Below are 14,147 nucleotides of genomic sequence, written 5' to 3' on the forward strand. Positions count from 1 at the left end.
TAGGGCTAAACATAATTACTGAAGAAAGATGTGTCATGTATTTTCTAAGTTTAATTGCCTATTGACTGTCAAATTGTTTTGTATGATTTTATGACTTGTCTGTTTAATGGCTGTGTTTTGTCTGCAGAATCCCTGTTCCAGCTGCTTCTGGAAATAACTGTCCGTAGCACGGGAATGAATGACAGTACAGGACAGTCCTTGACAGCACTTTCCTGCGCTTGCCTCTTCAGTTTGGTAGCTGCATGGGGAGAGACAGGAAGAACGTTGCAAGCAATCTCTGCAATCCTCACCAATAATGGCAGCCACGCTTGTCAGACTATTCAGGTATTGCACTAAAACTTCTCTCTTTCTGGGAATTTATATAAATGAGTACTTCTCATGAGTTCTGAGAAGATCTGTTGTTTAATTGTTAACTTTTCCCCCCCCCTCACTGTTTTTGAGATGAGTAGGTATTTCTTTGTCTCTCTTGAGTTGGAGATAGAACAGAAAATACAACATTCAAAAAATAGTAATGTTTTTCACTCAGTATTTCTTTTACTCTTTAGGTGCCAACCATTTTAAACTCTCTTCAGAGGAGTGTACAGGCAGTTTTGGTGGGCAAAATCCAAATCCAGGACTGGTTCAGTAATGGGATAAAGAAGGCAGCCTTGATGCACAAGTGGCCGTTGAAAGAAATATCTGTAGATGATGATGACCAGTGCCTACTTCAGAGTGATGGTTTTTTCCTCTATCTCTTATGTAAAGATGGACTTTACAAAATTGGCTCTGGATATAGCGGGACAGTGAGGGTAATGTGATTACTTCTCATCTGATGAGTGACAATTAATATTTTAATTTAACTTTTATGATGTCCTGTTTCCATGGAGAATCTTAAGTAGCTTACTAATGATCAGTTCTTTTACAGTTTGTGTGAGGTTTTCTGATGATTTCTTTGAGAATTTGACAGCATTTTGTTAAAATTTTCACAATATGTTGAAGACTGTTATTTAGATGGTAAATGATTATGTGTTAAGTTTTCAGTCTGATATTTGTTAAATGATTGGAGTTTTTTGCTTTTCAGGGCCATATATACAATTCTACATCCCGCATCAAAAACAGAAAAGAAAAAAAGTCTTGGTTAGGTTATGCTCAGGTAGGTGAATACTTAAATATAAAACGTGTGGCCCTCCCCATCCCTCATGAGTAATTTAGGTAGACTTTGGCTTAGAGTAAGGTTACATGGATATTTTGTCATTCCTTTGGCTTTAGTTATAAAAAACATGACTTTTTTGAATGACTTTTAAACTGTGGAAGATGAACATCTGATTATAGTGGCATACAGAAAGGAGTAATGAAGTGTCCTTGTTTTGTGTTGTCATTGTAAAGACTCTCAAAATATGATGGTTTAACTCATCGGTCTGTGAATTGTAGTCACTTGATGTCTGCTTTTCGAGTGGGTGTCAGTAGATGTAAAAATGTGCTATTGCAAGAAACTAGTGTAAAAAATATTTGAAATATCTGTTAGGGAAATAAATTGACTTTAAAACATTTGTAGTAAAATAAGGAAATGCTGTTCTGGTTGGGGGAGGATTGAGCTTGTGTAAACAATGACTGGAGATAATTGTTGACATTGCCGCTGCAGAGTTAACTATATTTGGATGGTTTATGTTTTTTAGAGTTAGTCAGTTTCCAGAATATCAGCCACCTTTTCTTATACCTTTGTTATTCGTTATAAAAAGTCCTCAAAACATTAAAAAAAATTACATTTCAGACACCAGTGAATTTCCTTAAGTTTTTAACTAGTGAGAAATTTTTATTCTATATATTTACTATTAACTGAGTGATCTCATTGTCCCAGTGTGATTTTAAGTATACTCCTTGCCACATTTCTGAAGTGAAATTGTTAATTACAAATGCATATTCTATCATTACACTTATGATATGTATATATATATATATATGTATGTACACATACATGAAATCTGGTTTTATTTAGTGTTAAAACAGATCACCAAAAAGTATACTGGCACAATACAAATGTGTGTGGATACATTCATTCTGGAGACAGTTTTATCAGTTTGGAAAGGAATAGAATTCATGTGGTTTCACACGTTTGGACACTCTGTGCTTAGCTATAAATGTACGTGATGTTTTTTGCGTACTCGTACAGGTGTATGAACCCACACAGTGACTGTACCCAAAAGATTATCAAAATGAAGAAAATATGATGTAAGAGGCTTCCAGAATTTTAAAACAATACCTAAAATAATGGTTGCAATTTTTTCCCTTTTAACAATACCTGTTGATGTATTTAAGAATATTTTCATACCAATATATATATTTTTACTCTTACCAGGGTTATTTATTATATAGAGATGCGAATAATCACAGTATGACAGCCATAAGAATAAACCCTGAAACTTTGGAACAAGACGGTACAGTTGCTTTGCCAGGTAAGACCTTGCAGAATGAGAAGTTGGTTATAGTTTACTGTTTACATGCTATATTTTTTCAGGCAAGCAGAAGAAAAAGTGAGAGATCTAGAGATGACAGAGATTTTGAGATCAGAGATTTCTTTATTTATTACTTCAGTGCATTGGACCAGCTGCAGTATTTCATTTAGAGGCCTTGCATCTTACTCCAACTATTGGAAAAATATTGCAGTATTTTAGAATGTGTGTTCACCTTAATTTAAAGATGAGCTTAAATTCCTTCTTAAAAATTTTTATTTCTTCCTCATTTGAACTTTGAGCGTTTGGCTCACATATGTCTTTGTTTCCAGGATCTCTTACAGGTAGGTAGTTATAAACTGTGAACAAAACCATGTGGTTTTTAATATAAGTAAAAATGTATCCAAAAAGCCAAGGCAGTTAATGAAAGCTGATGGACCATACTTCTGATGTTTGTATTGGTGGTGGGTTTTGCTTTATTTGTTTAGGGATTTCTTTTAGGTTTATTTTTGTTTGGGTGGGGTTTTTTGTTTTGTTTTGTTACTATTGTATTGTTTTGTTTCATTTTGTTGGCTTTTTTCAGAGGAGCCTCATAACTTCAGTCTCTGTTTAGAAAATGAGAATGTTCCTGGAACATGCTTTAATGGCCTCCTAGTGAAACACATTTGTTCTTAGCCACTCGCATGAACAGTAGAAGGACACAAGAAAATTTGATCAAACAATGACAGGCTTATTCTATAATCAGAAGAAAGATTTTGTGTTTCATCCTGACATAAATAAGAAACCGCTGACTGAAACCTCAGAAAAATTCTCTAGGATTTTTGTCTTTGAAATGCAAACAGTAATTTTTGAAACAAATTATGAACGTAGAATCTAGTCCAGGCAACTTTCTGCACATCCTTGAAGCATGAATGTCTGTTTAAGCTGTTCTTGCTCTTTGTGGGGCTATATTAGAAACTTAGGTGACAGCACATTCAAGGATCTGACAAAATGACTTTTAGGGTGGTTTTTCAACTTTCTTCACCTCAGGACAGCTTCTTCAACCAGTAGGGTCCTTTGAGGTCCTTAGTAATGTTACCATTTGTAAACAAATCAGTGTTCTTCGTACAAGTCTTGAGAGAGACTTGAACACATTTAAAGTCTACCCCTCTAAGCTGTTAGCTTGCTTTTGCAAATCTCAGTGACAAGCGTCATTCTGCAAGACTACCTTGTATTTATACTAAAAAAAAGGCACAAATTAAATGACAGTATGCCTTCTAAACAAAAATATATTAATTTTCCATTACAAAAGCAAATCTTATAACTGTGGGAATACCCATTTAGAAATCCCTCAAACTCTTTTGCACAGTTGTGTTTTGTATGGTTTGTGATGGCATCAAAGTGGGTGCTAGATGTTATTTGTAACTCCAACCATTTTTATTTCTATCCTTGAATTCTGCTGGTTTACCTTCTGCATTTCTACACATTTATCTCAGTGTTATGTTGTGAGCAGATATGACCTTGTTATTTTGGCTAGGACAAATTCCAAGGGGTCCATTTCTGGTTATTTTAGTTTCCCGTTAGAAGGAAAGAAATGAAGGTGAGGGGGAGGGGGTGTGACCTGAGGAAAACTGAGTAGGTACTTAACTCTGAAGTAGTAGCTATCCCACTGAAATCTTACAGTGACTTGCAAGTTGTAGTTCTCAAGAGCCATGCTGAATAGAACTAGAGGGCAGTAACCTTGCTAACAGCTGAACAGAGCAAATATTTACTCCTAGTTTGTATGGTATTCAGCTATGGCTCTGCCTGGAATTGGTCTCTTTCAAATGCCTTGGCTGATGATAGTGCATTTAAATAAGGTATTAGAATTTATTCACACAGGGGATGCATAGGAGATTAGGAGCTCATTAGGAGATGTGATTAGGTGTTGATCCTAACAGCTAGGAGTAGCTAGAAGTCTTGTGACCCTAGAAGTCAGAGATCTATGGAACATTATCTTCTCCTTTCCCAGACAGTAGGATCGACCAGCTTCTTGAAACCATAAACTTCTATTTTTAAAGAGCAGTCTTTTCACTCTGATAGATGATATAGCAAATCTAGCATTGTATCTGGAGCAACCCGAATGTGTGTCAACATCTTGTATCTAATGCCTTTGCCAAGCCTCATATACTGTACCTGAGCTGTACGTCTTAGTCCATATATCATTAAAATCTGAATTCTGTGAGGCTTTCCTAGATGATTGGACCTGAATTTCTGAATTTACAGAGGTTTTCATCTCGCACATTTCTTTTAGCAGTAATGGTTACTGCATACCTTAGAGCAGTTGCTCAGTATTCAGGTGAAGAAGTTAAAGTCACATGCTATATGGTTTCGTTGTTATTTGAAGCTACAAATTAATATTTTGGAACTCAGGACTATTCACTTAGTCTGAAAAGTACTGCTATCTGAGGGTAACCTAAATGAGTTCAAGGCCTGCCTCATTAGCAGGCAGAGAATGCACTATATATGCACTATATAAATGTGGAAGGTGATGGTTGATAGTCATATTCTCTTGAAGCATCTAAGGAGGCTGTAATTAACAGATGTCTGTAGTTATGTACTATGAGTAAAACTTTAGTCCTTTCTCTTATAGCAGTCTCCAGACAGAAACCTTGGCTATCTTCATCCCTAGAGTAATTTCCAAAGTCAGGTTGAATAACACTTAGTAATTATCATAAGAGTTCCATCTTAGCTGAGAACACTATATTGTCCTAGTTTTTGCGGGTACTCCATTTACCTTCCATTTTGTACTCTCTCCATTAATTTGGTATTTAATGTTGGACCTGGATGTTACCTAATAAAGTGCTAATTTTTAGGAAGTCTTCTGGAGAACATGTATTTAAAATAAAAAAGCATCCCTGTTCCAGATATCCTCTTTGAACACATCTAACAAAACATATGACCAACCCCCAAAAGTGTTTACTGGGAAACTCACCTCTTCTTGAAATGACTCAAGCAATAGGTTAAACAGTATAATATGGACCAACTGGTGGTCAGACTATTCTATTTCCTTGACTGTTCTGCTTGTGTGAGCATGTAATTTTCAGTCATTCAAGGAATCTAAATACTTACGATCTTCCTGTAACTTTTTGAGAAATGTCATTTAGATTATTTTTGAGACTTCATGTCAAGTTATTGAAGTTTCTTTTGTTTTATCACTGATATAATTTTGCAGCATAGAGAATTAATAATGTGAATTGGCTTTGGTTGTTCAGTCTGAGATTGTTTTTGAGAGAGCAGTATTTCAAACTTCAGTGTATTTGCTGTTCTCCATCCTGCTTGCTGCATACCCTCTGTGATTCATACCTGGGTCTGCTCTAAGGGGAAGGTTGTCTAATTTAGGTACTTTGCTTAAAGATGTGAGAATCACAGAAGGCTATCTAATGCATATTTGATTCCTGGTAATACACTGTATTGGACAGGGCAGTATAGCAGGAAAAAGTAAACAAGTTTATGGATTTCTAAATACTGCGGGGGGTTTTCAGCTGTATTATTTTTAATGCTTATAAGTAGCAAAAAAATAGCAAACTTGCTAGTTATGCTAGAAAGATGTGCTTCATTTAACATTAAATTTAGTAGTTAAAATAACTGAGACTGGACGTTTGTTCAGGTTATGAAGCAAATACTTGGAGTGTGAAGTAGCTGTCCTGTAGTATTTTTGGAAGAGGTCTCTTTCCTATGTGTAATCAATGAGAGAAACACCTTAGAAACCATGTATTATCAATCTCTTTGTTCATAGCTCCATCCACAGATCAGGAAGGGAAGAAGAAATGGTGTAGGGACATGTGTTTAAACTTACAGAGAAAGTGATCTTTTTTTCTCTTACTTTGGGTAGAATTCTTTTCCTACCTTTTTTCCTAGGAATTGGCTGACCTATTTTCAATAAATGTGTGATGTATTCAAGTATATGCTTTATAGTTTTCAATGCCCCCCCGAGATTTTCAGTCCATAGTTTGGTGAAATTATTAAGTGATGAAAAAATGAGATGAATTATGGAAAGTTTTATTCATTTATTTCTATAGGTTTTATATGCTGGACCGAGGAAATGTTTCTTTAAAGATAATGATCTTTATGTAAAAAAAGGTCTTTGGGAAAGGACTTAACAGTCTTGGAAAATTAGAATTTAGTTCTGTTATAACTCACAAGTGAATAGTAAATGATTTTTTTTTTTTTGGTTAAATATGGGGGTGTAACCATTTACATTTCATACAATGGAAAGTTCTGTAATAACTCTTATAGTAACTAAGGAGTACTATATGCTTTCGGTGAGACAGGAGATCCTAGTGTAAAATAATACATTACCAGAACAGTGTGATCTCGCTTTAGACAAACTAGAAATCTCATAATCTGATTGTAGTAAAACTGAATTAGACAAAAGCAGAGACATGTGTGTGTGTGTATGCTAATATAAACTGATGCAGTGCACTTCATCTTTCTCTCACAGATTGTCATACTGAAGGGCAGAATATCCTTTTCACTGATGGAGAATATATTAATCAAATAGCAGCATCTAGAGATGTAAGTTTTGCATATGATGGCTTGACTAATTTTCTCTCAGCTGAATTGTTTTACAATATTTATAGCTTCCTTTTTGCTTAATGTTTGGCTTTTTCTTCACTAACACAACTAAGGAAGAAATCCATGTAACTAGAAATAATGAGAAACCGCCATATTTGTGCATAAAAAACCAGTATTTTGGTATTTATTCACACGATTTTGATTTGTGATGGATTTTTCAGGTAAGTTTTAAGAAAAACGTCAGTGCTCTTTCAGGGGAAAAAATGTTATAGATGGAATAATATCTTTTTAACATGTTAGAGGATCTCTGTGGGATAAGCTTTGTAGAGCTTAATTATAATTTTTTTCCTAATTTAATTTTATGTAATTGCTTTGGAACTTGTTGGGGAATTTCAGCTAGTTTTAACAGAAGACAGATGAAATATACTACATTCCAATAGAGGTTTGTATGAAAATTACCTGTTGACCAAAGCTGTGGAAGCCCTAAGAAGTGCTTCTACTATGGTCAAAACTGCTGTGGTTGTTGTGTGTTTTTTCAGCAGACAGTTACTGCATTCTTAGTTCTGAATTGGTTTTTGATACTGAGAAAACTGTAAAACAGGGATGGGATATGATCAGGTTGTCAAAAAATGCCAGACATATAACTAAGAGAAAAGCAGGATTAATGCATTTCCCTCCTAATGGAACAACTCCATCTGCATTTTTAAACAGAAAACTGTTTTAGCTACAGGAGTCACTCAGCATGCAGAATTTTGGGTTCCAAATCAGGAGCGGTTAAGGGCTTAAAATATAGATGTAAATATTTATGAAAATATGATTACTATGGTGAATTTCAGAGTTAATTATTTCTATAGCAATTTACTATTTTCATAGTGTTCATAGCATTTTCATAGAACTCAATATATGCTTAAGGTATGTCAGGTACTTATTTCACGTTGTCCTGTTTGCCGTTTTCTTCTTTTCTCCTCTGTAATGTTGTTTTATAATAAATGTTATTTTATCAATGTGTCCTCTGACAGTTTACTCTGAAATAGTATTATACTGGTGCACTTATGATTTGAAAAGTAAATTAATGTGTTTATTATATAGTATAAAGTAGATTTTTATATTTATTGCAGGATGGCTTTGTAGTGCGAATATTTGCCACAAGTACTGAGCCGGTACTGCAACAAGAACTGCAGCTGAAGCTTGCAAGAAAATGCTTACATGCCTGTGGCATCTCATTGTTTGATCTGGAGAAAGATTTGCACATTATCAGTAAGTCCTCTTCTTTGAAGGTTAATAACAAACCTGGTAATTCAAACAATAGAGCTGAAAGGCTGCTCTTCCCTTGTCTCTTATTACATACAGGAAGGTATTATAAACACATGGAGAGGTACAAGGGGTGTGAAACTGTTTAAGTGTTATTTGACTCATAGTCAAATCCATACATGCATTTTGAACCACCTTTCTCTCTGTAGCACTATCCACAGTTTTCCAGTATTTTCCTTTAGTTGTATAATAAATATGTAGTTGTTTGAAGCTTGGACTTTATAATAGTGCTTGTATAACACGCAGTTAAGCTGGGAAACTCCTTGCTGTGGGTCAAAGTCAACAAGTTAAAAAGACCACTGACTGGGTTAGTGGAAAAGAAATGGATTGAAAAACACTTGCATCAGAATTTGAGATGAAGAACTGTTAATATCTGTGAAAGTATTTTGAATATCACTTGGCCTTTGCTTTGGGGTATTTTTGCTCTGTTAGGTGTCTACTTCTGGCTCTGTCAGAACCAAAGCATACTTGACTACATGGACCTTTCAACTGACCAACTGCAGTTGCTCTTATGTGTTCTTTTTTCCTCTTTGAGCAGGTCTACGAAGTTTAGTTCAGTAAGCCTTCTTGTGGCAGCAAAATTTGGTTTCACTTGTAGCTTTCTTAGATTACTTGTTATGACAAACTCTCCCTAGCAGAGTTGGGTAGGTAACTGGTCTGAGAAACTGCCTGATTAAACTGTCCAGTTAACACAATCTTACTTACCCAGGTACAGGGTTTGATGAGGAATCAGCTGTCCTTGGTGCTGGAAGAGAGTTTGCACTGATGAAAACTGCTAGTGGAAAGGTACTGAAAATGTTCTATAGTGAATAGCAAATTGCACCGGTAGATTTTTATGTAGTTTTTGATTATTATTTTCCATAATTTATTTTTGCCTTTTTAGTATGTTAGAATGAATGTCTATGACTGTATTTAAATACATTTTTCAGAGTCCACTTTAAAGGCTAAAGGGCAAATAGTTATTTGAAAACATAAACAGATGATTGGAACCATTAAGAAATCCATGGCTTGAATTAACAGAAATTTCTACTGTCAGTCTTAGAGGCTTTGTTTTAGACTTGGGGGTGAAAATTACCCTTCGTCTAGAAATGATGTATTAGCACCTTTGTGAATTTTGCCTTCTCTTAACTTCCCACAAACAGTGTTCAACTCATCTAGCCAAACAATTATATATGAAAACTGGCTCTGTGGCTCAGTAGAAAACACATTTCAAAACAAGCAAATTCTAATCAGAATATTTTCCCCATTAAGTAAAAATTGATGGGTTTAGGATAAAGTTATTGAAATGGTGTAAACAAAGTCAGGAAAAGTTCTGTATGGTTTGAAATGACAGGATTTTCAAAAAATGCAACTTTAAAAATTATATGAGCTTGAAGTGCTGTGGTGTAACTAAAAATGATAAACTGTTTTCTCCTAGATTTATTATACTGGCAAATATCAGAGCCTTGGAATCAAACAAGGTGGCCCTTCAGCTGGCAAATGGGTTGAACTCCCAATCACAAAATCTCCAAAGATTATTCAGTTTTCTGTTGGACATGATGGCTCACATGCCTTACTTGTTGCTGAGGATGGAAGCATATTCTTCACAGGTTCTGCTAGTAAAGGAGAGGATGGTGAATCGAGTATGTATCATTGCTTACTTGACCAATGGTTTATAAAAGCTTCTTAACCACTTTTTAATTTGAAGAGTTTTAACATTTTCCAAGAATATGTAAACATACCACTTGGGCTGAATTTTATGCCAGCCACAGCTCCTGACAACCAGTGCCACTGCCTCTCCCAACTACAGAAGTTGATCTGTGTTTTACCACAGTTTGGATTGTGTGGTGGGAGTACTATTTTACAGTTGTTCTGAGCAAAGGCAGTCATAAGTTTGGTCAAGAGGCCATTGTTGTTTTATTGAACTTTGGAATTATTTTTTTTTTTGCCAACTAATGGAGAGGTACATGGATTAGAAATTGTAGAAGCATGATCTTCTGTGCCTTGATCAAGGAGAATTCTTTAGACATAAAAGAAGACTTAAATTTGATCTTCAGACTAACAAATACCTCTTCAATATAAAATTAATAAATTTCCTAGTTCTGGTCTCTGCAGTTGTTTGTTCAGGTTCAATTTTAAGACAGAGATAGCTTTAGGTGCCTCAAAGCTGTGATCTGCTGTGATATTAAATTAAATACTTCCTTTTAGGAAACAGGCTGTTCTGTTATGTTGTGGTAGATTAATTAATAATAATAAGTGTTTCGAAATACTTGGAGAATCATTCCTGAAAGATATTGATCTAATCATGACTTTGCTTACCATCAAATTTTTTAGAAAAACCCATATAATCCAATAAAAATTAAACCAAGAGATGGTACATATAGTTGGGGGGGTGTTGTTGGTTTGTGGGTTTTTATTTGGTTGGTTTTGTTGTTTTTTTTTTTTCTTTTTCAGTAGCAGCCTGAAAACTAACTCCTGATTATATGAACGATGTTATTGTGCCTTTGATGTTTTTGTTGTTGGGGTTAGTTTTTTTGGTAGAATGACTAGTAACTTATTTATTTATTTATTTAAAGCTAAAAGCAGACGGCAGTCAAAACCATATAAACCTAAAAAAATTATTAAAATGGAAGGAAAGATTGTCATATCTACAGCGTGCAATAATGGAAGCAGTTCTGTAATTTCAAAAGATGGAGAACTCTACATGTTTGGAAAAGATGCTATTTACTCTGATAGTACAAGTAAGTTAATATTTGTCTTTAAATTATTTCCCAACTAGGCTTGTTGAAATTAGCTTGATAGTTTTTAGCCTGCGAAAATGTTTGTTTCTTACTGTTCTGATAGATTTCTGACATTCTGCTGATTGAGGTAAATATGACAGAAGGGTAGAAAGAGAAGACAAGTTTCCATAAGTTCTGTAAAAATACTTAGCAGCAGTGGTGACAAATACCCAAATTAATGCTTCCACTATGGAGAAAAAGAAATAAAATCTCTTGTTGTAAATATCTGACACTAGAAGGCCACACAGGGAAAGTCATAGAAGTGAGACATGTTTTGCTACAGAGTCTGCCAGAAACCAAGCTTTATATGTTTCTATGCTTATAAGGCAGCAGGTGATCAAGTACATGTCAGTTTAAATAAAATAGTAATGAAATAAATTCCAGTGGCCTTATGGCTCCTTTAAAATTGTTTTTCAGAACAAGTGATTTGCAGCAGGATTAGGTTTGCTTTTTTGGCTTTTCTTTCTTTGCAGCACAAGTGGCCTAGGCCTAATTCTCCTTCTAATTCTAGCACTTGGTTTTTTAAATCTGTTGTTTTTCTCCTTTGCCATTAATTTTAAAATTGTCTGTATCCACTAGCAGTTTTGTTATATCATTGAGTTTCTTTCTCAGCTAGAAAGTTCAATTTGCCACTCAAGTATTTTATGTCTTCCAGGTTTAGTAACAGATTTGAAAGGCCATTTTGTGACTCAAGTAGCCATGGGCAAAGCTCACACCTGTGTGTTAATGAAGAACGGGGAAGTTTGGACATTCGGTGTAAATAATAAAGGACAGTGTGGACGAGACACAGGCTCCATGAGCCAGGGAGGAAAAGGTGTGGGACCTAGATTTTTCCTTTTGTTTTGTGTGCTGCAAAATATCCCACGTGAAAACAAAGCTAAACATTTTATTATAAAATGTAATTCCAGTACTAATTGAGTAAATACAACGTGCTTAAAAAAACAAACAGGCATGAATGCTTTCACTTCAACTCTCAGGTATTTGGTGTTGTGCACATACTAATAAATATAGTAATGTTTAAAAAAAATTAAAAAAAAAAAAACAACAAAGAACAGAACTTAATTACTTTCTGTCAGTAGAAAAGCTTTTCTGTAAAACAAATGAGTAAAACCAAACCACATCCTCTTTGTCTTGCTATGTGTCATTGTCTTAGTAAGAAAACATTTTCTACCTTTCCTTGTTTGCATTCAGTCATTTGCTTAAACAGGATGTGAATGTAAGTCTACATATTTCTCCACAGAACTGAATGTTTGAGTTACTCCTAAATAGAGGTATGAAAAAGTCATACCTGTTCACCTTTGCCTAATGGAATATTTTACGTGACAAGTAAATGACCTGTTACTTCTATACTGAATAGAAGTGCTTCATTTCCCTTTTAGTTTTGAAACCTACCTATATACCCCAGCCCAGGTGCAGGGAGGTTTCAAAATTGTCATTGTGCTGGCTGAGCATGCAAATCAGGCATACCTAGTCATTCCTTTTAAAACCTGATTTGAGAGTGTTCTTCAGAGCTTCCACAGGAGCCACTGTTCATAGAAACATTTAATAGTTTGGGTTGGAAGGGACCTTTTAAAGGTCATGTAGTCCAACCCCCCTGCAATGAACAGGGACACCTTCAAACAGATCACGTTGCTCAGAGCCCTGTCCAACCTGACTTCACCTCTCTGGGTAACCAGAGGCTCTTTGTTGGCCTTGGAAAACAACTATTTCTTGTTTCAATGTCCTGATTAGGTTTTGGAGTTGAGAACATGGCTACAGCAATGGATGAAGACCTGGAAGAGGAACTGGATGAAAAAGATGAGAAGTCCATGATGTGTCCTCCAGGCATGCATAAATGGAAGCTGGAGCAGTGTATGGTGTGCACTGTATGTGGAGATTGCACAGGCTATGGAGCTAGCTGTGTTAGTAGTGGGCGTCCTGATAGAGTACCTGGAGGGTAAGCAAATGTGTGGAAATGTGCGTGATGCAGTGTGTTGAGTGGCTAAAGCATGTATTGAGTGTAAACTGAGCTGATGTATTTTAAACTTAAATCTAAAGTAACATTATAGCTAAAAGATTATGCTCTTTTAAAATCAGAAATAGATTCGATTTTTTTGTAAATAGCTTGTGATGGCTGTAGGTAATTTAGTTTTAAATACGTTTGTTTACTTTAGCATAGAGTTCTCTACTAGGAGCTGTTGGATATGAGCACCAATATAAATCTGTCTCTTGACAGAGCTACTGGCTCAGGATAACCTTTCTTTGTCCTTTGATGGAAGTTTTTGATCTTGCTGTTCCAGTTGCTTTTATCTGTTACTTCTGAGCTGAGCTGCATAAAGGGCCACTGCTTTACGTAACATCATTGCTACTTCTCCAGCATTTCATGTACTCCTTGTTTCCTTGTTCATGTTTTCACGTGATATACATTAAATTAAATGAAGAAAAGTTAATGCTGAGAAGTCAATTCAGTGTATGGTCAGCATATGGTCTGGCATCATGCCAGGACATGCCAACAGCAGTCCTTTCTGTTCATCTCAGGAAAACTTACATGTCCACAGATAGAGCAAACTAATAATGTATGTTTTAGTTACCAAGGCATCAGGGATGCATGAAAATAAAAGACAGTAATAAAACAACTCTGTTTGCTGCAGAATCTGTGGTTGTGGCTCAGGTGAGTCAGGCTGTGCCGTATGTGGGTGCTGCAAGGCATGTGCTAGAGAACTGGATGGCCAGGAAGCAAGGCAAAGAGGAATCCTTGATGCTGTAAAAGAGATGATACCTTTAGATCTCTTGCTGGGTAAGTGATACAAAATTAGCAAGATGGCTTTTAATTCTGTTTCTTACTGCACCTTTTTTCTCCTCAGTGCATTTGTTTACATACTTTATTATTACAGGACAGTTTCAGTATAATATTGTTAAAATGGATAAAATGGAGTTTATTGTTCAGATTTATTTGTTGGTTATGTAGCAAAGTGGGATCATTCTGTTACATGAAATGTTTTAAGCTTACCCTTATTATAGATATCTGTGCCACTTTGTGACCTGTGCTCTTATGATACTAATATTGATACTACGAAGTTGTTCTTGTCCTTTTTGGTATGTGAAAATTTTTTTATAATGCTTATATCAGGAC

General features: G+C 35.4%; 1 protein-coding gene across 14 annotated transcripts in view; it reads left to right on the forward strand.

The window, feature by feature from the left end:
* Positions 1 to 14,147, forward strand: part of MYCBP2 (MYC binding protein 2) — a 180,696-nt gene that overhangs the window by 41,596 nt on the left and 124,953 nt on the right. For all 14 annotated transcript variants that reach the window (XM_051780370.1, XM_051780383.1, XM_051780369.1 and 11 more), the window contains exons 5-16: positions 128 to 324; positions 546 to 788; positions 1,061 to 1,132; positions 2,336 to 2,432; positions 6,892 to 6,965; positions 8,084 to 8,222; positions 8,986 to 9,062; positions 9,694 to 9,898; positions 10,832 to 10,996; positions 11,691 to 11,849; positions 12,767 to 12,971; positions 13,666 to 13,811. In XM_051780370.1, the coding sequence (XP_051636330.1) occupies positions 128 to 324; positions 546 to 788; positions 1,061 to 1,132; positions 2,336 to 2,432; positions 6,892 to 6,965; positions 8,084 to 8,222; positions 8,986 to 9,062; positions 9,694 to 9,898; positions 10,832 to 10,996; positions 11,691 to 11,849; positions 12,767 to 12,971; positions 13,666 to 13,811 (1,779 nt within the window). The remainder of the gene's footprint in view (positions 1 to 127; positions 325 to 545; positions 789 to 1,060; positions 1,133 to 2,335; positions 2,433 to 6,891; positions 6,966 to 8,083; positions 8,223 to 8,985; positions 9,063 to 9,693; positions 9,899 to 10,831; positions 10,997 to 11,690; positions 11,850 to 12,766; positions 12,972 to 13,665; positions 13,812 to 14,147) is intronic.

Source organism: Manacus candei, unplaced genomic scaffold (genome assembly GCF_025592945.1).
Source record: "Manacus candei isolate 608988 ecotype Guabito, Panama unplaced genomic scaffold, ASM2559294v1 h1tg000014l, whole genome shotgun sequence".
NCBI lineage: Eukaryota > Metazoa > Chordata > Aves > Passeriformes > Pipridae > Manacus > Manacus candei.